Source organism: Nilaparvata lugens, chromosome 13 (genome assembly GCF_014356525.2).
Source record: "Nilaparvata lugens isolate BPH chromosome 13, ASM1435652v1, whole genome shotgun sequence".
Taxonomy (NCBI): Eukaryota; Metazoa; Arthropoda; class Insecta; order Hemiptera; family Delphacidae; genus Nilaparvata; species Nilaparvata lugens.
In genome coordinates this window covers 19,043,904-19,067,745 of record NC_052516.1, presented here as the reverse complement: position 1 = coordinate 19,067,745, position 23,842 = coordinate 19,043,904, and the positions used below count along the sequence as shown (strand labels likewise).

Below are 23,842 nucleotides of genomic sequence, written 5' to 3'. Positions count from 1 at the left end.
TAAGTATCAATAAATCTGTGTTTTTTTGACAATTTCTTAGTCTTTTTCATTCAAAAAGAATATTTTCCTGAGAAAACTTTTTCATTTTGATAGCTTGATGATACACAAATCGAAAAACTTTGAAGAATATCACCAGTAGAAAGTTAATTTTTAGCCTTTGCACAGCCTTAAGAGGAAGAGACTTTTACTTATTTTCTTTACAATATTATCAACATGCTTTGTCCATGTCATCCTGTCATCAAAGTTCACCCCAACATAATTATTAACTGTGTCCGTGCACTCCGTGGTTGTAGGTACGTGAAGAAGGTGATCGAAGACCTGCAGCTGACGGAGGAGGGCATGAAGCTGCTGCAGTTCTGCTGCTGGGAGAATCCACACATGTCGCGCACTGTGCTTAGTGAGCTGCTCTGGCAGATTGCATTCGCCTACTGCCACGAGTTGCGCCACTTCATGGACCTGCTGCTCGGCACGCTCCTCATGCAGGACTCCTGGCAGTCGCATCGCATACACAACGCCATGAAGGGTGAGTCATGTTCAACTGGCAGTGTCAGCAACATTGTGATTCAAGCAAACCAATAACAATCTTAGTGATTAATCTGAATAGTGCAACAATCCACACATTGGGCCCGTTCTGTGTACATGGAATGTGGTAAATTGTCCGATTCACAATTTACCAGGTAAAAAGTTCCGCGTTCCATGGGAAGAGTTTTGACAGATTCTGTACCAGAAACCAGTTCCAGCTCCAAAATCCTGCCCCACAGTCGAAGCGTGGTAAATTGTCCGACCTGGTACAGTTCCAACTATCTGAGCTCTTATTGGTCGATTATTGTAGTCTGCTTGCTTCTTTGCGCATGCGCTGATAGTTTGTTCACCATAGCATAGCCATAGAATACATAACCAACAATATGATGTTTGATAACCATTCATTAAATGAATTTTTCTCTATAGAAAATTTTAGAGTAATGGAATAAAAGAAATGCACACTTTTCTAGACGGTAAGTTTGTAAAACAGCCTTTCTTCATTCACGCAGCTAGTAAACGACACATTTTAGTGTATATCAACTTGATATGTGCGCGCCAAAAGCTTGAACCAACGATTTTGAAATGGCGTTCCATGGGAACATTTTGCACTAATCACGTGATGGAACAATTTACGATTGGAACTGGAACAATTTACTGTACACAGAACGTACACATTATGGAATAATTTTATGTTGTGTATGAATGAAACCCAAAAAATTACTCTGTATAGCATTGTGTATCGAGTAGACTTACTAATTTTTTATATTTGTTCTGCTAAGCAACTACTACCATATTGTTCCAATCCCAAGTGACTGTGTATAAACGGCTGTGGTCAATTACTGTATATTATAGTCTATATAAATTCTACTCTAATCCACAGTAATAGATACAGCCTTTAATATAGCGCGGCTGGAGTCGTCCCTTGAGAATAATTGAACCTTAGTTGTTGCATCACGAGAATAGTCCTGGAATGCAAGATCCTTTTCCATCGCCTTCTATAGAAGATAACTGTGATCCGAGTTATACCGGTAAATCTGATCTGATATCAATCGTTATTCCTGTTAATAATGATAAATTCTATCTCAAAGTATATTATATTCATCAAAAATATATATTTTCGTAATTTAATAATACATTTTCGTAACTGAGATGGAATATTTTGTTAGTTCATCATATTTCTACATCGTTACAAACATCGTTTTCAAAGAATGTGTCGTACAGTACTTATTTACAAGTAGAGCTACACCTTTCAATCGTTGAGAAAATCAGGGTGATAATGGTTGTAATAATTAGAACGTGTAATAATGTCCGTATTGTTTTGGAAACATCCTATCTATAAAAATTTGGGGGAGAGCCAGTTTTGGGCTTAGTCTGTTGTACTGTCCTGATCATATTATTGTGTATTATGATTTATGGATGAAAATTAAATTCAAAGTAGGACAGTTCAAAAATGTATTATTAATTTCACACAAGATTTCTCGAACCTTCAAGTCATTTTCAAGTGTGACAATGATTCTGTGTTAATGAATGAATTGTGTGGTTGTGTGTGCAGGTATGCCAGATGAGAGGGAAGGCCTGTTTGACACAATTCTGCGCGCGAAGAACCATTACCAGAAGCGCGCCTACCAGTGCATCAAGTGTCTAGTGTCGCTGTTCACCAAATGTCGCGTCGCCTTCCAAATGCTGCAGGGCAATGACGAGCTCAAACGCAAGTGGGGGCTGGCTGTTGAATGGCTGCAGGACGAACTCGACAGAAGGTAACAAGTTGACAATTTTCAATTGATACTTGAGCCACTACCCCACAAAAAAGCGGCTCTGTCAGTTGCCAGATTGTGTAAAATTGCAACTTCTTCAAATGTCTAATTAAACTAAACATGTATATGTAGAACATCATCCCCGATATTGAAATTTCTTCAAATGTCCAATTAAACTAAACATGTAAATTTAGATCATCCCCGATGTGCTGAAAATATTTCCCGATAAAAAATAGAATAAGTAAAAGAACGTGTTGTTGAAAAATTGAATAGTTTTGATGAATCTCAAAAATCTCGAAAATATTTTTCTTCTTTAGAATATCACTTCACTCATCATCCGAGATATCGGATCTAGTAATAAGTACCAAGTTATTTATATTAAAATAACGGGGAGAATGTTCTTATTGGTGTATAGATAATTTTTATACTACTTATAGTATTTTTCATATTGATTAATATTTTTGAATTGGTATGTCGAGTCATTTCGACTTGAAAACATGAAGTTTTCAACATGCTTGAAAAATTTTGTTTTGAAAAATTAGTGGATGTGGTGAATCCGAGAAAGCTATTTGTTGAAAAGAACGTAGTTCTTGTAAAGTTTTAAATCAGGAGCTAAAAATAATGCTTTTTGATAACTAACTCATTAATACAGATGACAGTTTATTCATACATTTGATTAAAGCATTATAGCTTTATAAAATGTCGTGCTTGCTAAAATATAAGTAAAATGATCCTGGGTTCATTTAAAAATATAGAGTGTCCCTAGAAGATACATAACATCAAAAATAGATAAATACTGTCTTTCAATTTGTCTGCAAATTTAATGAATAGTTATTATTAGAGGATGATTCTTTTATAATTTAAATAAATAGTTAAATTTCGTTTACACGCCCCTTCTTTCTATTCTTATTCTTTGCTTACCTCCTATTTTTTCAGTATAGTACGCCACAACATTTAGCAATAATATAATAGTATCGAGTGACCTGGCTGGCTCAGGTGCTGTGTCAGAGTTTTCAGGTCGCACCTGGTCAATTCCAGGGCCTCTGACATGATAATTTAGCAACTGATTTGTGTTGTATTTTTTGTTGCATTGTAATTGTTTTTCCTACAGTTACCTTGGAAAGTGACCATTCCTGCACTGATTACAGAACGCAAAGAATCACTTTTCCGCTCTAGTGCGCAAAGTATTACTTTGCGTACTCTTAATACTTTGTATAATACTTAATACTATTATCTTGCAGCCATCCCAATCAGCTGTTGACATTGTTAGCGTGTATTTTGAATGCGAATTTGTTCTATCTATATTTTTTCTGACTTTCAAATAAATAAAAATAAGAACTCATTAAATTATACATTTTGAATATTAATTATTCATTATTTCAAATAATATTTTTTCATTCATAAATTGGTTGAAAAATTAATTAGTAATTAAGATTTACTCAAAATTATTCAAATTTTTAAATTAGTTGTATTAATTTAATTTTTAATTTGAATAAATTATCGATTATTAATTTTCAATTGGATTATCGAGTTTAAAATAAATTAAGTTGTTATTACAAAATTATACAGACAAACATTTGATGGATTTCAGCCATCATTTTACCCATAATTACCCACTTTTCATATTCAATGGTAACTGTAGGAAAAATTTAATGTGAAATACGTGCGCAAAGTTCCTCTGCTGCACTCAAGAAACCATTCCGCCCTCGCCTACGCCTCGTGCGTAAACGTTTCTTTCGGTGCAGCAAACTGTCACTTTGCGCACTAGTTGCACAAATAACTATTGTGCATTGTAAATAAGTTGAATTAATTGTGAAATTGTTTGACAACACCTAATGTATTCACAGGCCATACGTGTCGAGTGGGTACAGCAACTGGTCCCCGCCGGCGCAGAGCAATGAGACCACCAATGGCTACTTCCTCGAGCGCAGCGGTAGTGCCAGGAAGACCTTGGAGCTCGCTTGCGAACTCTGTCCTGATGAGGTAAGGAAGTTTTCAATTCTTTTTCACAGTAAAATAACACCACATAATATCATATCAAGCAATGGAGGAATATTTCCTCTCGTTTAGATATAGTTGGGTGATTTAAATGTATCTAAATTCGTTGTATATTATTTAAGATTTTATAAAATGTATGAATTCAGGGCTACTTTCTTGTATTTTTGTAAAATCGAATTATAATACCCTTGAAAAAATTAATAAAATACTCTTAAAAAATTAGTGAAATATTAAAAAACAAAAATTCTTTTTTTTAATATTTTATTAATTCTTTTAAGGGTACTATAATTCGATTTTATAAATATTTAAGATTTATCATAGTACTTCATCATAGTTGTAGTTGTGGCGGCCATTGTTGTTACAACTTTTGCCGACAGATAGCGCATAGCGCTGTCGGCGTAGCCAAGGTCTATAAATATAGGTCATGACACTATCCCGTGATGCATTGCAAAATCGCCATTTTATGGGGTTCTAGTTCACCAATTTTCAAATTTATCAGCTGTTATCATTATAGATTGAACAACATGATGTGTTATTTTGTTATATTGCTCAAGGAATATTGCTTGGCTTTGAATTTGTAAATGAATGGTTCCGACAGAATAATAATATTTCGATTCCAACTAGGCACTGAATTGTTGATTTTTAGATTTAATTGATCGGGAACTTGAAACTCTTTTTTAAGTTGGCCTCGCATAATTATTTCTGTCTTGTCCCAATGCCTTATGAATCATATATAATCCTCAAGTTACAAGAATAAGAACAATTTTTAATAATAAATAGATGAATAATTGAAGCATTTATTATTGAAATTTCATTATTAAAAAAACTAAAACCTGAATTCACATATTATCTGAACTGGTATATTGTTTTTGAAATACATAATTTTGTTACGAGCAAATTGAATTGGATTTTAAAATGTACCGCCAGAAAGACCTCATAAATGGCCGCTCCATAATGAACACGAGTTTCATGACCTGCATTTATAGACCTTGGGCGGAGAACTGTGATTACAAGCCAGCCCAGCTGTTTACGTTTTAGATTACGTTTTCCGGTTTTAAAATGTAGGTGGAGGAAAATTTTTGTGTATATCACGAGTAAAATAGTATATTTCGCACCTAGAGCAGAAAATGAGATTTTTCCGGCTCGAAATCGGTTTTCAAGTCCTCGGCCTACGGCCTCGGACTAGAAAAGATTGAGAGCCGGAAAAACATTTTTGCCCGTGGTGCGAACGATATTTTTCGCCACACTACAGGTATTGCTGACAAAATAAATAAAGAATACTCGTTAAGTTATCGTACCTATCTCTTGATTTTAGTGGTAGAAGATTTGCAGTCAGGATTTCAGATTCTTATAAAATTTCACTTGGAATATCTCAAGCGTCGTCATCTTCAAGCATTTTTGAAAATTCGGAATGCGCTAATCAACAATAAATAATTGAATAAAAATTGTTGCGAAGCGAATGCTGAATTAGTTTGATTCGAACTTAAATAATTGCAACTTTAGATGAAGAATGTTGACACTCGCCCGATCTAGCGGATGACTTATTAACTACGGACTTCCATGTTAGCGGATAGAAAGAGTACGTTTTCCGATCTAGGCCGGAAAGAAACCCTTTTATGACGTCAGAAGAGAGTCGTCTGAAAACAAGGTCTACGTAGGGACTGGAAAACAGCTGCTTTCTGTGCAGTGTGGCGAAAAATGTTTTTTCTCTCAGAAAAATTGTTGACCTCGGCTTCGCCTCGGGCTTCAAACTTTTCCCTCAGGGAGAAAAAACAGCACTTTCCACTCTAGATATACAAATAACTATTTGTAGTTACGCTTCGTTAATGTGTCATGGCCTTTAGATTCATTATTGAACATAAATATAATATAAAATAAATATTACATTACAATAAATTTAATGATTGAGATTGTATTTGTTTGATTTCAGGAGCCAGAAGCTGAGGAGACATCGGAGGAGGGAGAGCCGTCGCAGAGTGGTGAGGAGGGTGGTGGAGTAAGGGAAGTGGGAGGAGCGGGACAAGAGATGGACTTGCAACATCAAAACGACAGCTGGAAGCGAATGAAGCGCTCTGTGCTAGTCGATCAGGTAACATTTCTATTCAAATAGTCTTTATTGAGCGAGCGTAGTGAGGTCTACGTTTATTGACTGAGTGTAGTGAGGTCCACTTTACAACTCGATCGGATATGCTTTTGTGCATAAGTATGTTTGTGACACATTTTCAGCCAAACACATTAATAGATTTCCATGACATTTAACAGGAACATTCGTTTTTAAATTGCAAGAAAACGTATACATATGTAAGGTTTCATAGAAATGTTATATTTCACGTACAATATAAAGGAATAGTTATTTGTGCAACTAGTGCGCAAAGTAACAGTTTGCTGCACCGAAAGAAACGTTTACGCCCGAGCCGTAGGCGAGGGCGGAATGGTTTGTTGATTGCAGCAGAGGAACTTTGCGCACTGATTAAAATTTAAATTTTTCCTACAGTTACCATTGAATATGAAAAGTGGGTAATTATGGGTAAAATTGCCTGAAATCCATCAAATGTTTTTCTGTGTAATTTTATTATTGATAAAAACCTTAATCCTAAAATCCTAAAGTCCTCGTTGTCCTTGGTTAAATAATATATACTTAATAATTTGCTCGTTGTGCTTCGTTGCACCTCTGCTCACTATAGCAGCCCAGTCACTGTTACCAACTTCATTTTGATTTTGCTGCACTGTTGCTCCATAGAACCTCCTAAGTATTTTGCGTTGCCATGTTGCAAATCTGGAGTGCAGGAAAATTTTTCCCGCACTAGAGCGGAAAAGTGATTCTTTGCGTTCTGTAATCAGTGCAGCAATGGCCACTTTTCAAGGTAACTGTAGGAAAAAAGAATTTCTCTTATGCCCTAATATTACATCTATAATAAAATTCATTCATCCATTTATTTACGATACAAATAAAACTGATATTATATATATAACATTGGTTGATAAAATAATATCAGTTTTATTTGTATCGTAAATAAATAGATGAATGAATTTTATTATAGATGTAATATTAGGGCATAAAAGAAATTCCTTTTCCTTTATATTGTCCGTGAAATATAACATTTCAATGAAACCTTACATATTTATAAGTTGTGCAATTTAAAAACTAATGTTCTTGTCTAGGTAGTCCTTGTGCTATTTTTCTTCCAAATTTATAGGTGATGACACAGTCCAAAATAGGGTTAGAATTTCACGTGTACAATTTCTTTATTATTTCAGTCCAAAATAAACATGGAAACTATAAATTTAGATGGCTCAAATTAGCACAATTTAGATTGCTCAAATTAACAAATTAATTAAGAATAACTTGATATATAGTACAAATACATTGAAGAATGTATCCTCAAACTTTTATGAATTTATCTCTCTAATTTTATCAAATTTACCAAATTTGAAATTATCTGTTGAGAAACTTCAAGCACTCATATCTCAAAAAGTCACAAAAAGCACATTTACTATTATGAGAAAAGTTTTTAATTTTGATAACTGGATAGTATTCGAATGGAGAAAATTTGAAAATTTCACCAATAAAAAGTTTACGAAAACCTTACGCACAGCCTAAGTTCGAATTCCTAAGCGACGACTAAATCAACCACTGTATCCACTTTATCAACATCTGTAGTCTATTACTGTATACTATTGTTGTCTATAAAATTACGTCGACTACATCATTAGATGTAGTCAACTGATGTGTGTCAATACATCGTGTTGTCAACTGATGCGAGTCAATACAACGTGTTGTCAACTACAGCGTGGCTAGAGTCGTTACAGTCTGCGCTTAGGAATTGGATCTTTAGGTGGGCCGTTCACTAGAACCGTTTTCGTCCGAACTAGCATCGGCCGAAAACTACCGAACGCGACCAAACGATCCCCCAACAAGAAAAGGAATAGATGCTCGTCCATTGCAACAGGTTCATACGGCCGTGCACATCTGTCTCCGGCCGATAATTTTTCGATCCGAATTGAATGGGATTTTCCGGCTCCATCCGGCCGAACTAACTAGTCGAGCTGAGACAACAAAGTGTTCCTAACCTAAAATTGTTTCACAGTCTTGTTTGTTTTTGTTTTTTGAAGTTGTTCTGTTTTATAAAGTTGTAACTATGGACAATGAAAAGTTGATAAGTTTGGTTCAAGAGCATGTTCCATTGTGGGATATGCGAGACAAAAGATATCATCGTCGTGATGCTCAAAGGAATCTGTGGACAAAGATTGCTGAACAAATAGGATCTGAAGATAAGATTATTATAATGAATAACTACTAATTTAGTGGATATTTGTTTATTTTGTTTTCAAAATCTCAATATAATCATTGTTTATGAAAAATTTTGATAGTAGTTAATTCATTAATTGGCAACCAGCCTACTACTGAACTAGACTGACGTAAACGGTTCCAATGGACGACCATATTCGGCCGAATTAACGGCCGGCAGATTTGTCCGATCCAACGGCCGAACGGATAGGTTGAATACGGTTGTAGTGGACGGTTACCCTTAAACGAAGATGGTGCATATGGTCCTTATCACTGATCACTGATGAATATGGTTCAATATCGGGGCACCGAGCTTCGCTGGTTATTTATAAACGTTATTTATTGATAATCAGAACTCAATTCTTTAAATGATTGTGGAAGGACTAACAGGCACAACCCAAAACTGTTTCTTCCCCAAATTTTGATTTATACACTATAAATATTCCAAAAAGTAGGTCATGTTCCATACACTCGAATTCAGGTCAAATTTTCAGTCCAAATATTTGAAAACATGAAAGTTCTAATTTAGATTGTTTACATACCAAATTGAATAACAAAATAATTCTCACTTATCACTTAGAACTGTAAAATAATGATTAACTTTGAATATTATGATATATACCATCTCATGTCAACAAATCAGATTATTTTGATCGAGTCAATTAAAATTTCTAGATTTCTCGCGAGATATGTTTAGCTAATTGATTACACAGCTGATCTCCCACACAGGCACAAGCATCTTGTGTTATCGACAGACGACGAAATTATCATCTGTTTTTCTAAGAATTTTTTTAAAGAATTATCCTTTCCATGTCCTTTAGCGAGTTTTCCCAGGGATGAGACCTAATGCAATCGAATTTTTATATCATAAACCTACTATGTTCCAAATTTTGTGAAAATCGTTAGAGCCGTTTTCGAGATCCGTTGAACATAAATAACCAGATATAAATATAAATAACTAGATCCGTTAAAAATACAGAAATTGCTCGTTTAATATAATAGGATATTTTTTTGAATGATTGATATGCAACTTGAGGTGATTGTTGGTGTTAGGTGGACCAAAGACGCACGATGATACTCCGCCAGCAGCAGCCGCCCCAACAGGCACCGAAACCAGTGGTGACGGGTGAGGAGGAGTACTCGGAGGTGTTTCCTGCCGGCAAATATCAGCAACAGCAGCAGGAGCAGGGTGGAAGTGGTAGTGGGGGAAGCAAGCTGTGTGCGCAGGACGAGACAGGTGCGCTCATCAATCCCGCACTCTACTACGACTATCTGGTGGGCAAACAACAGCAGCAACAACAACAGGGCGGTCAACAACAGCCACAACAACAACAACAGAGGCAGGATGCTGAGTGGGATGTGTGAGTAGTTGTCATGTTTCTAAGGGCCGGTTTCCGAGCTCGGCATTCAGCCAAGTTCTAGACTTCAAACAGCTGGAGTCAGAAAATTCGAATTTATAAGGACGTCAAAAAATTGTACGTGCAGAAATCGATGTGTGTAACTAGACTTACTTCACCGGAACAATTAGGGCCGGTTTCCGAGCTCGGGACCTAGCAAAGTTCTAGTCTCCAAAGAGCTGGAGTCAGAATTTATTGGCTTTCCGAAACGGAGCTTAGTCCTAGTTTAATTTAAATTTCGCAAATTGAACGCAAAATAAAATAAAGAGAAAATAGTGTTAAGTTTCAGCTATTTTGAATTATTTAGGAATTTTTCATTTCGTCAAGGAAAAACCTTTTCAATTATAGAAATGAGAAAAAGATTATCATAATAACTACGACTACGCCCACTACCTCCGTAAACAAAGCCGTAGTGCATTCGTGTGACGTCAGCACAGGTAGGGCTCACACACCAATAAAAACACTAGCTGATATAGATCAGCTGAAATCAACGAATTTTTATTGGTGTAGGAGGAGCCCTTCCTGTGCTGACATCACACGAATGCACTACGGCTTTGTTTACGGAGGTAGTGCTACACCCCGTTTCAGAAAGCCAATTCTGACTCCAGCTGTTTAGAGTCTAAGAGCTTGTTCACATGACAGCGATTTACGCTCGGTTGTCGCTCGATTGGCAAATCGCTCGGGTTTGCCAGCCTCGTACACATGAACGATTTATGAGCGATGATTTAATATTCATGAGCGGTTTGCGCTCGGTTATGATAAATAATTACTAGGTACAACATTTATGTACTCAATCTTAATATCTTAATCTATGTACTTAATCACTATATAACTCTTGAACATATATTACTGCTCTGATCGAAACCACTCGGTTGACTGAAGACATGTGTATGTTCTCATGCCTGCTCTAGTATATCGAGCCGCCCGGCAACCGAGCGACAACCGAGCGGTTGTAGTCTGAGACTACAACCGTCGCGATTCGCCGGCGACTACTAAAACCGAGCGATGCATGTGTCTGGCACCATGTGTTTCCCTATACCTGGCAATCGCTCGGTTTGTCAACCGCGCGACAACCGAACGTAAATCGCTGTCATGTGAACAGGCTCTAAAACTTAGCTAAATCCCGAGCTCGGAAACCGGCCCCAATTGTTCCGGTGATGTAAGTAAGTAAGTCAAGTTACACACACATCGATTTCTGCACGTACAATTTTTTAACTTCCTTATAAATTTGATTGAATTGGACATAACTTGACAAACATATGGTGTGATCATGTGTTTGTCAAGTTCCATTCAATCTGATAGAATCTACAAGGACCTCAAAAATCGTACGTCCAAAAATCGATGTATATGTAACTGGCTTGAGTGACGTTTTCCTGTGGCTCCAACTGTACATACATCTTAGTCACGCTGATACAATATTAATTGTAAATAATGATCAATTATATCTCAAATATATTTTATTTGTTGAATGAAATTCTTGATTTGATAATATTTTTTTTCTTTCCGTGCCCTATTATCATAGGTAAGGAAGTTATTGCTTTCCAGAAAAATTAAGGTACCCCAATTTGTAAATTTCTATACGTTTCAAGGTCCCCTGAGTCCAAAAAAGTGATTTTTGGGTATTGGTCTGTATGTGTGTCTGTGTACACGATATCTCATCTCCCAATTAACGGAATGACTTGAAATTTGGAACTTAAGGTCCTTACAATATAAGGATCCGGCACGAACAATTTCGATCAAATGCAATTCAAGATGGCGGATAAAATGGCGAAAATGTTGTCCAAAACAGGGGTTTTCGCGAGTTTATCGAAAACGGCTCCAACGATTTTGATCAAATTTATGCCTAAAATAGTCATTGATAAGCTCTATCAACTGCCATAAGTCCCATATCTGTAAAAATTTCAGGAGCTCCGCCTCATCTATACAAAGTTTGATTTTAGATTCTCAATTATAAGGCTTCAGATACATTTTAAACAAAAAAAATCAATTGGAAAAGATTGAGCATAAAAATCTCTAAGATTAATGTTTAGTAACATTTTCAACTAAAATTGAAAATAAGCTCGAAATTGGAGAAAATGTGGTTATTCAATTGCAAACTGTTGGCAACTGTTGATTCTATTAAATCATTCACTATGAAGAGATAGCAGACCTCGTGTGTCTCCAGCGTTATTGTCCTGTCGCCAGCTGGCTTAGATTTTTGAATAGTAGACTTGAGATGCGCGTGAAAACTAGCGTCAGGTGATCAATTTTCATAAGGGCAAGGAAAGTTGTTTGAGTGCGCCACACCAGATTTTACTAATATAGAATGACATATTTTGGTAGTCATACTCTTCAATACAGTAATCTACAAACAAGTTGACAACGGTCTGGAGTTTGAGAAAGATAACAGCAACGGTTTGATTATATTTGGCTTCGGTGGAGTTAGAAAAGGATGAAGTGATCTGTTTTGTCTAATTGTTTTGTCAACCTCATTGTCTAAATCTCACTCTAATGCAGCTAACTTGCACACAGAGCGGTCTTCGCTTATACATCTTCGTTGGAAGAGACAGGCACTATATTTTCCAACCATTCAATAATACATTCTCATAATTGAGATAAAATATTTTAATAGTTCATTTTATTATTTCTTCATAGCCAACAACCGATTTGGAAACAGTGCAGAGGTAGAAAATAATAGAGCTATCGCCTTTGTCTAATGACTAGCAATGATAAGTAACAAATTTCAATCAAGTGCTGATTTTATACGGTGAATCTTAGATCAGAAAAGTATAGAAATAATTATATACTTATGAATAGTTTATTGTCCTCATGAATTGGAAGGCCTGTTTTAGTAGAACTAGTTTGTTAGTATTCCCTGTTAGGAGTTGGATAATTCTTTGTAATTTTTTTATAAATTTGGGATAAACTAGTCTAGTCGTGTTTAAAATTAAAACATGGTAGATACTAGTACTAGACATCCTAAATTCTATTTAATTCAGGGTGAGTTTCACCAAATTCACGTTAACGCTTCGCTTAGGCCCGGTTTCACCAGGAACTAAACACGTCGTTAGAGGAAGCGTAAACTATAGTTAGCCCTTGACTCACAAAATTGGATTTCACCATACGCCGTTAGAGCTAATGAGCCTTACAGTTAACTGGCCAAATTTGGTCAGTTAACATCTTTAATCTGTAGTTAAGAAAAAAAATGGTTTACTGTTTACTGCTGTCTTGTTGAAAGTAGTTTATTGAGGTTATGTTTAATTATTTATTTGTGGTTTTACGATTATTTTTTATTAGATTAATTTGTTGTTTCAATATGGAAAGGCCAAAAAATGCTAGAAGAAGAGCATACGAATTGGCATTTGAGAGTGACAGTGATGCTTTTTATATTGTTCGCCGACCTAGATGGATAAGAGAAAGGGTTGATGATTTTAATAATTTGGACGAAATCGACTTATTTTTCAATAAGATTTACAAGATGCGATCTTTCACTGTTCATGAATGTTGGGTCCCTTCTTATTTTGATAGCTTTAGGCAACACAACGTTGACAGAAGAAGACATCCTGTGAAATTTAAGATTTTACTTATTAAAAAAAAAAAACAATCTATAGAACAATTATTAAAACACTACAATCTAAATTAAATTTTATGAATCATACAACTGTAAAAAACTGCACTATAATTACTAATTACTAAAATTTGTAGGCTAATATCCACTCAATTTGGTAAACAAAACTACTTGTGTTTTCGGAATCTAGTTGGATTTTCTAGGTTGGGTTTTACATGCCAACAATGTGAAACAAGTGTCATGGCGGCGCACTGCCACCCTGATCCACTCTAATCTGTCGTTTCGTAACATAACATTAGTTTTCGTGGGGGCGCGACAGTCGAGACCGACGACATTCGAGGCCTGCGACAGTAGAGGACTGGAAAACAGTCCTCTACTGTCGTAGGCCTCGACTGACGGGAGTGTAAAAAATTGAAGAGTCCTCTACTGTCGCCTAACGCAGGCGACATTTGAGGCCTCTTTTTCATGAGTACTCTACCGTCGCAGGTCTCGACTGTCGGGGCTGTACAAGAATTAGAGAGGCCTCAACTGTCGCCTAACGCAGGCGACATTTGAGGCCTCTTTTTCAGGAGTCCTCAACCGTCGCAGGTCTCGACTGTCGGGGCTGTACAAAAATTAGAGAGGCCTCCACTGTCGCCTAAAGCAGGCGACATATTTGAGGCCTCTTTTTCAGGAGTCCTCAACCGTCGCAGGTCTCGACTGTCGGGGCTGTACAAAAATTAGAGAGGCCTCAACTGTCGCCTAACGCAGGCGACATTTGAGGCCTCTTTTTCAGGAGTTCTCTACCTCGCTGGCCTCGAAAGTCGCAGGTCTCTTTCGTCGCTGGTCTCGACTGTCGCAGGACTCTTCTGTCGTTTGCCTCGTTTGACATCGACCCGTTTTCGTTTGTGAAATCAAATGTCTTAATCTTTCGTTGAAGTCATCAGTTAGTGTTAATTGGCGAACCTAAGCGAAGCGTTAATGTGAATTTGGTGAAACTCGCCCTTATTGGCATATTGGAACAACAAATTAATCTAATATAAAATATTCGTAAAAGCCGGGAATAAATAATTAAACATAACCTCAACAAACTACTTCGAACAAGACAGTAAACAGAACGCCGCCATTTTTTTTAATGACAGATTACAGATGTTGACTGACCATATTTGTCCTGTTAAATCTATAACGGCTCTTCAGCTCTAACGGCGTGTGGTGAAACCCGATTTTGTCAGTTAAGAGCTAATTGGAGTTTACGCTTCCTCTAACGACAAGTTTAGTTCCTGGTGAAACCCGGCCTCAATTAAGACATTTTAGATTAGAAACCAATAAAGAATGAAGAATAAAGAACCTAATAAAGTATCATTTCATTTCAATAATTAGTGATTTGTTTGTCAGTTGTCCACCCAGCTCGACCCTTCTGCGACTGAGAACGTCGGAGCAACCTCAACCAGAGCAGCAGCAACCGGCGGTGACGGTGGTTCCCAAAACGCAGCCAACGGTGGTGCCCAAAACACAGTCAACGGTGTCGCTGTGCCCGGTGGAGGGTGTTGAGGACGAGGAGGAGGTGGAACTGGTCACCATCGATCCTCTCAGTCCCCCCCTCCCCGACGACCCTAGTCGGCCTAGTAAGGTGAGCACACTTTACTTCAAATCAAATCAAACTGCTCATTTCCTCAAAATGAAACACAATACATGTTATAGACAACAATAAAACTACTTGAAACTTGAAATATTCACAGCATTATTATACTAACCCCCAGTTGTACGTTAGTCGGTCAACGTTTAATCACGATTAAATGCTATACTTGAATCGAGATTAGCGCTAACCGATGCACTTTGGTTGCACAAAACAGAAATTTCAAGCGATAACGCCTATTAAACTAACCGGCGTAGAATTTTTTAAATTCTGATTAGTTGGCTCCATTTTAACGGCGATTGAAATGAAGAAATTTTGGTTGCACAAAGGTAAAAATAACGCCAGTTAAACTAATCTAATCGACGTGAAAGATTTTTAACAGGCCATTCACGGGGAATTAAATCCAACTAACGCCGATTAGGTACCTACTGATATATGTCTTCCAATTAGTTTTTGGTAAAAAAAACTACAAAATTCAAAGTATGAGCTAAATATATGAATGAATTTCATCCCTTAATAAGATAGAGAAGTTATCTAGCTGATATTGGCATTCAAAATTAGATTTGATCTGATTTTTGAGGTTAGCTTTCGATCTGATTCGTCTGCAATTGTCACTAGCGACTAGCGACAGACAGAACATTTTTATGGCGCATGCCTAATGAATGGTCACCGCTTCAATAACATAACCTCAATTTTGTGCCATTTGTTTAGAATAATAACATCTGTCGGTTAAATTACAGTGTTGTGAAACCGTTAAAATCTTGGTTAGTTAACCGGAAAACTAAATCCGGATTAAAAACTATCGATCTATGGGGAACAGAAATGTATCTGTAAAAATAACGCTGATTTGTTAATCAGCGTTAATGTCCATATTTAACAGACTTACGTGCAACTGGCCCAAAGTCATATTGAAATCAATCATTTTTTTTTTTTTTTTGGTAAATCAAAACTATGCTACTTGATTAATAACCAAAATCTACCCACCACGAATTAAAGCAGTAAGAGGATGCACGTTTGATACATTTTACATTGACAAATACAAAACCACCTTATTCCACCAATTGAAAAATATCGAATTCTATCGAAAGTGCGAATTCTATCTTGTTTGCAATGGCCGGTTTTGCACAAATAGCCATTCTAATAAGGTTGTCGTACCGAAAAGAAAAAAACTTGTTTAATTCTGTTCTCTAATTGTGACATAAATTTATCAACAAAATAAAATATAATAAATTGTGTTGTTAGCTTACACTTTTACAACAATACTCACGATAACATTACGACAACAGTACTCAAGACAAAAGAAGAAATTAAAATTAAATCAACAAAATAAAATATAATAATTTGTGTTGTTAGCTTACACTTTTACAACAGTACTCACGATAACAGTACTCAAGACAAAAGAAGACATTAAAATTAAATAGTTTAAGACAAAACAAAAGTAGTAGAATACGCCAATTATGGAGGTGAGCTTTTGTCATTTGTATCATCATACTCATAGTTGGAGTAATTATTAGTTTGTAGAATGAATTATTATTCGATCTTGGTCTTTCTAGAATTTGATATGTTTAGAAATTAGCTCTTTAGTATCTGTAATATTAAAAGTTTGAATTATTTAATAAATTTCTTGTTAATGTTTTGTTTCAGTAATCACTAAACGCGTGTGTTCGCGCAAATTGGAAAGGCCGTGTCACATTGAGGCACGCTGCACTCTGATGATACAACCTTACTGTGAACACACCTTATATCACTCGTCTCTGTGTTGACCACCTCACCATACGATGCTTCTAGCCAAACTTAGTCCCTCTTTCTACTACTAAGATTGTGGGATTAAAAGTAACAGTGATTTTTATACTAAAAAACATCATCAAACTATTGTAAATTGGTCCGCTGCTTCAACTAATATTATTAGAGATTTGAGAGAAGAAACATTTCTAGTAATTTTCGCAAGTTGATATTAATACTACATGACGCTGTTGATTTTTACGGCAACATTATTACCCATCAGACTGTTTTGAAACTGTAAGCCTTTTTGAGAAATTTGTAAATAATATTATTTATTTGCCGCGTGGTTCGCTTTGTGTAATATATAATAATATAATCAGTCTGAATTTTTCTTGAAATGCTATTACCAACATCAGACACTCGGAAATATTATAAATGTGAGTGATGAATAAATCCTACTATCTGAACAGTTGCAGCTTGTTATATTTTTTAGCGATGTTTTAAAATATTACAACCTTTTAAATGATTTGCAAATTTAAATCATGTTTGAAACATCACAGTTTTTAATAAGCTTGAAATATCCAAGATAATCGTTGAATTATTGATCAAACATTGCTTGAATTTGAGGGGCTCGAATATAAATTATGACTATTTTAAAAATTGTGTGAAATGTGGGAAATATATAGAAGTGAAGAAGCTTGGAAAATGTCTGAGAACTGAATTGATTTTGAAACATGTCTGGGGACTGAAGATGTTTTGAATTTTCAAAACTATGAGAGAGTTGAAGAGTTGAGCTATTTTATTGAAAATTTTCTGATTAATTGAATAATATACTGAATAAGAAACCTGTTTCTAGAAGAAGACAGTGTTGACTGAAGTTTTGACGTCTTATAAAGAAAATTTTGTACTAGAGTTTCTCGATAGAAGCATTTTTCTTCATAATGTTATTGGCATTGTAATTATGCTGTAGTCAAATTGACGGTAAATTATTTATTGGACATATGAGCGGAGTTTGAAAAGAATTTCTGTAATATGTAAATTAATGTGAACTTTTTCAGAACAAAATAATAATTGCTGGAAAATAAGACGTATGATTGCCATTTTTCATTAATAAATTCTTTGTCTAACTTGAATTTCGTTGGATCAGCATCCTAGACGTCATCGTAATCGTGATTAGAAATTTGAATTTATCTACCGATATTTATTTGTTTTAGAGCTTGTTTTCATGACTTCCCAATTCAAATAAATCAATCGAGTGCACTTAAGAAACATTGAAATGACTAATCAATTAAGTGATTAAAGTGTTAAGATTCAATTCTTTTGAAATATCAAGAAATTGATTTTTCCTAGAACGTTCACTTTTTTCATGATTACATGATGTTTATGACTAGTATTTTTTCCTTCGATAATTCTCTTTTCATATCATTCTGATTAAATAATATTGACTTCTTTCCTATCCTTGACTGATACTTGATTGTAAATTGTAAATTCATTTAGTACTTCAATGTTCACGGATCTCATCAAATCATTATTTTTTTAATATAAAATTCAAATTTGTGTGCTAACTATGTCATATTATTAAATTTATTAACTATGATTAAAATTAATGTGATTTTACTCAATCTCTGATTGCATACCTATATGAAAAAAAATTATTTGAAATTTGATTATAAAAATGAATAGAAATTTTTCTAGTAGATTAAATATTGTGTAGAAAATATCAACAGTAAATTATTATGATTATTTATGTTTTCCACTAGAAATGATGAATTGATATTTCAAGATGTTATCATCCATTGTATTGGAGTTTGTGAGAGAATTGATTTCCAAAAATCTGTGATATACCACAGTCTTTTTGAACAATATAAATTTTGAAATGAATTTTCTATGATTAATTTATGGAATAAACCATACTCTTGAGTACCCTAAAAAGTACTATAAAATATTTATTACCTAATTAATTATTGATTTTATGGCAAGTTATAAACGTGTTTGGCATTTAAAGGAGTTCATGAACTTATTGAAAAGTAATAATTTCTTACTATTCTTGAGAAATCATGAAATATTAAAATTTATATTTGTGAATTCATGAATTATTAATCATATTTCATAATCGATCAAAACTCATGTAATGAGGAATCCAATGGAAAATATCATACTAGACAAAGAAATATAATACAAATGAAATGAAAATAATAGACATCGATAATAATGAGAATATATCACTACATTTCATTACAATACTGTTTATGGTTCTAGAGAACTAGATATACACATCTACAAAATTGTTATCACACCCAATAAACATGCTTACTATTTATTCAATTAACGTTGACGAATTATTATAGTCTTATTTATTTATAAATTAGTATTATTCCTTGCATAAACTAGCAGGTTGGTTTATGATTATATTGTTCGATTCGAAAACTAATTATTGTTATTACTTAATATCAATTGCTGACTGTTTATCGGTACTTTGTTATGTAATGTATTATGTTTTTATTCAAAAATATTAAAATTTTCAACTAGAACACAAAATTCAGTCTAAATTATTAGAAGACAAGTTTTCACAGAAAACTCCTATCCAAATATTCGATCTAGTAGTTTTTAATGTTTCGAAAATAAAATATCAAATTAATATATTATATAAACAGATTGCTGATAAGGAATTGTCAGTTATGAAATTGTAAGTTAGGATTATGGTGAATAAAGAAATTTCCTATCTTGAATGTAGTTGCTATTTGTAAAATTTTATCTGAGAAAATCGCTGCAGATTTTGATAGTTTTCATCAAAAATGGTAAACTCAGTTGGTATGTTGTAGAGGACGATAAAATATAGCAAGTTTTGAACTAGAATGAAAGATATTTCGCAAAGTTATTGTTTTAAGTCTCATCTTCTTGAAACACTAAAAAAGATGGTTAATACTCTCGAATAGATACAGATTTATAAATTGAGGCAGGATGATATTGATTGTTTTTATGTGTTAGAAATTTTTGTAAATGTATATAACGTATGCTCTTTCCTAAACTGTGTGTACAGAGCTATCAGTTATTTTTATGTACTGCTAGATTAACTAAAAAATCTTGAGTTATTTGGGTACTTGAATAATGTTGTCTTTTGTAATTTGCGACAAATATGTGAAAAAAAACATTAAAAAACGACAGGTGTAAGTTATCTTTCTGTGTAAAGTGTGTATAATTTATTGTTTAGTTTTGAAATTAATTTTTAACAATTATTGCAGAAGTCTGTGATAGTTACAGCTTGTCAAGTTATGAGTGGTTTATAGTAAACTATCAATATTTAATAAATGGTTCTTATAACCGATGTGTTAATCAATCAGTAATGAAACAGTGTAGTTACACATTACACACTTAGCAACTGTGCGAATGAATAGTTAGTTATTTCAATTTCAAAACCTATAGCAATGAAAAGCAAGGCATTTCAAATCGCCATTTTCAACATATTTTTTAGGAGGGTGGTTCTATAAATAATATCATCTCGAATTACTTGAAATCGATTTTTGAATCATTGTATTGTAAGGTATTAAAATACTGAATTTGAATCGTTCATCATTATACATAAAATTAATCATGAATTATATTTTCCCTTGAAATTCTCCTCTGCCTCTTCTTATTTCAATTACTGCCGATTTATGTTATCTCTCTTCTCTATAAAAAGTAGAGAATGAAGCTAATTTTACTTCTGTACAATTAATAATAATTATATATAACACCACCCTCTTGATATGACAAACCGAAATGACTAGAAGATTACAACATAATACCAAAAAGGAACAAACGTTAATTAATGATTATTCTGTAACTTGTTCTTTTTGCTTCAATTAATGCTTTATTATTGTTTGTTTTCATGTTTTATATATTATGTGTCACTGGTGAGCATTACATGCATTCGATTTCATAGTAGAGATTTCAATTTCAAATTTTAGGCTCTAGATATAACGAACTACCTACTCAAAACATGCAGCATAATTATTCAATAGTTACATCGAGACCAACAAATAGAAAATTGTCCAATTGAATAATTTTAGTTGGCTATTGTTACAACTATTTTGGCTAGTTGATTATTGGACTGTTGTTTCTTTTCCTTCATTCTCATCTTTGTCATTTACTTATTTAGTCATTAGAATTGAATTAAATTTTCCGAACGTTCCCTATCACTTCTGCACCTCTGTGTGTCATTCTACTAATCATCATGAAACTTGAATATTTATTTGATCGAATGCATTTTTATCTAATAAGCTTTTTTATAATTTTTTTGTGCTCAAAAAATATTGAGACTGTAAAAATGTTGAAAAAATAATTATTATACTCGTTTGTTTATTGTATTTAAGTATAGATGATCTATAAATATATAAATATTATAAATAAATATATTTTCCAAATCATCTTTTACAGTTACAAAAATGAACATTGAATACTTGTCAAAAGGCGACTGAAATGTTGCTTCTATGTACAGTCATTTTCATGTAATTGTGTTTATTATTATTAATTATTATACATACTGTTTAAAAAACTTTGTTCATTTTTTTCCTGGATTAGATCGCATTTCATGTAAATTATTTTCTTGCGAGAAAAATGACTTTGAAAATAAATGAGCGCTATCACGTCTGTTTTGATTGATTTATCAAGTTATTTCAGTAAAAAAACTTGCAGTAATCTACAAACCTTTTATGAATGGTATAAATCATTCATGAGGTGAAAATTAGTGACCTGTTTCACGAAAACTTAGAACTCCTATTATTCACCAACAGAGCTATAATTATTATTATGGTCACGCACAAAGCGGGTATAAAAAGCAAAGTTTTTTGTTGAAGTAGCAATCATTTTTAGTTTTTTACAATCTATAATCTCTGATAAAATTATCGGATTTCACCGTCAGATATTTCTGTATTACCGTACAACAGAAGCTCTAAATTTTCATGATCACAGCTACAAAAATTATTAAAATTAAGCTACGCTTTATACATAATCACAAAAATTTGAATTCGAAAACTGAATAATTATATTGATCTGATACAAATCCATTAAAAATTTGACAGAAGTTAGATTGAAGCTGAATGACATCTTTGTACCAAAATCTTGAAATCATCAGTTCAAGTACCGGTACCATACAGCTTGAAATAATTTCATACATCATTGAATTATATCAAGAACTTCAATCGATATATCAAGGTCGAGACCAATAATTTAATTCGAAAATCTTGAAGACTAAATCCCGTTTCCACAAAAGCCGGTTAAATTTTAACCGTGATTAATTTCACGAGAACCAATCAGAGAAGGGTTTTTTGAAAAGATGGCCTCCTGGAATTAATCACGGTTAAAATTAAATCGGCTTTTGTGCAACTGGCACCAAGCTCAAAAGATAGTATTAGTAGCTTATACGAACCAGAAATTGCATCAATTTTTAATCAAATAAATTTCTATTGTGTAAAATTTTACATTAATGAAGTATTAGTATTGATTTTTCGATTAAAATTTAATCGAAGCTCTTTATAATAGGTACTAATATATACGAAATTCCAAGAAATAGAATGATTACTCTATGGATTTTCTCGAGGTCGTTTATAGAAGCCATGAACTCTGAGTAATGAAGAACGTTTTTATCAAGTATCGTATAAAGTGTGAGCATTGTATTGAGTTTGTGTAAGGTAGGCCTAGTGTATATTTTTTTCTGTGCCATGATCGAATTTTTTGTAAGTAGCAATCATTTTTACAATTATTATTATATGGTACCTCCTTGATATTATAGCCTATTCGTGGATTTTACCGTTAAATATCCTGTGTAACAGAACTTTTTTATGATCACAGCTACAAAAATTATAAAAATAAACCTAAGCTATATAAATAATGAAAAAAATATAGTGTTCTATAATAGTGTATGAATAATAGAATTAACAATGTAATCGACCATGTAGAAGCACAGAGAACATTTCTTTTTTCTCTATTCCTTAGTAGAAGGTTGGCTAACAAGAATTTTAAAATTTAATTCAACCTAGGCTGACTGGATTGTAGCACGAATTATCAACTAAAAATTAACCATTTATTAGAAAATTGATCTCTACAACCAGTCAAATGGTACGGTAACTTAATTATAATCGTATTCCAGTCAAATGGTAAATTTTTAGGAAACATCCCCGAAAGAATTTTCTCGTCTGTATGTACGTATGTATTTTGAGGCGCTAAATTCGAATCTTAAATTTGCTGACACGCCAGATGGCGGCTTCACCCCTAAAACCCCATGGTATTTATAAGTATTGAAAATAAAAAAATCGTTTTTAAGCTCCTCACTTTTAATTTAGTGATAGCTATGATGAACTACTGTCTGGAAGACACGGCGCAACTACTGCACAATAATCATTGTGTGACTTTTCTTCGTGCCTAAAGATTTATTTCAGTGTTAAAAAAATTAATTAAAACTTATTTTAATCATTACTCCTCAATGACTAGAGGGAGACAGAGGCTGGACGAGCCCTACCAAAGACTATGGTGCTATGCCCATCCAACTGTGAGGCTCTTGAACAAGTTGCCAGTGATTGCTAGGAATCTGCCAGGCCCCAAAAGAATTGGATAATCCTTTGTACTTACTCTGAGAGTATTTCATGTATCATGTTGGACAGCAGCTTTTTAAGCGCATATTTTTGACTACTTTTCTTTTGCTCGTTTTTATTTGTTTTCTTTTGGACTAGTAGGTCGACTATCTTACTTGTTCCTTTTTGTGTTCTCATGACGTGTCCCTGGGGGTCTTATGTCCACCTTATGGACTTGACATAAAATAATAACTATAGTTAGGTCCACGTTATAATGGCAGTGGATAAAGATAGAAGACCAGCGTTACCGATTGTCTGCCTTAATTAATTATATTTCAACATTGTTGAAAACGGATTTGGCGACGTTGAGAAACTGTAGAAAGATAGCGCAGTCTGTTTTGTCGAATGATAGACAAGGATAGCAACTCATCAATGTTAATCTAATACTGCC

General features: G+C 34.1%; 1 protein-coding gene across 1 annotated transcript in view; it reads left to right on the top strand.

The window, feature by feature from the left end:
* Positions 1-21,470, top strand: part of LOC111044038 (probable ubiquitin carboxyl-terminal hydrolase FAF-X) — a 106,741-nt gene extending 85,271 nt beyond the window's left edge. The window contains 7 exon segments of the mRNA XM_039440377.1: positions 294-523; positions 2,075-2,279; positions 4,124-4,259; positions 6,205-6,363; positions 9,616-9,923; positions 14,881-15,115; positions 16,766-21,470. Of these exon segments, the coding sequence (XP_039296311.1) occupies positions 294-523; positions 2,075-2,279; positions 4,124-4,259; positions 6,205-6,363; positions 9,616-9,923; positions 14,881-15,115; positions 16,766-16,768 (1,276 nt within the window). The 3' untranslated portion in view covers positions 16,769-21,470.
* Positions 21,471-23,842: the final 2,372 nt, after the last annotated feature.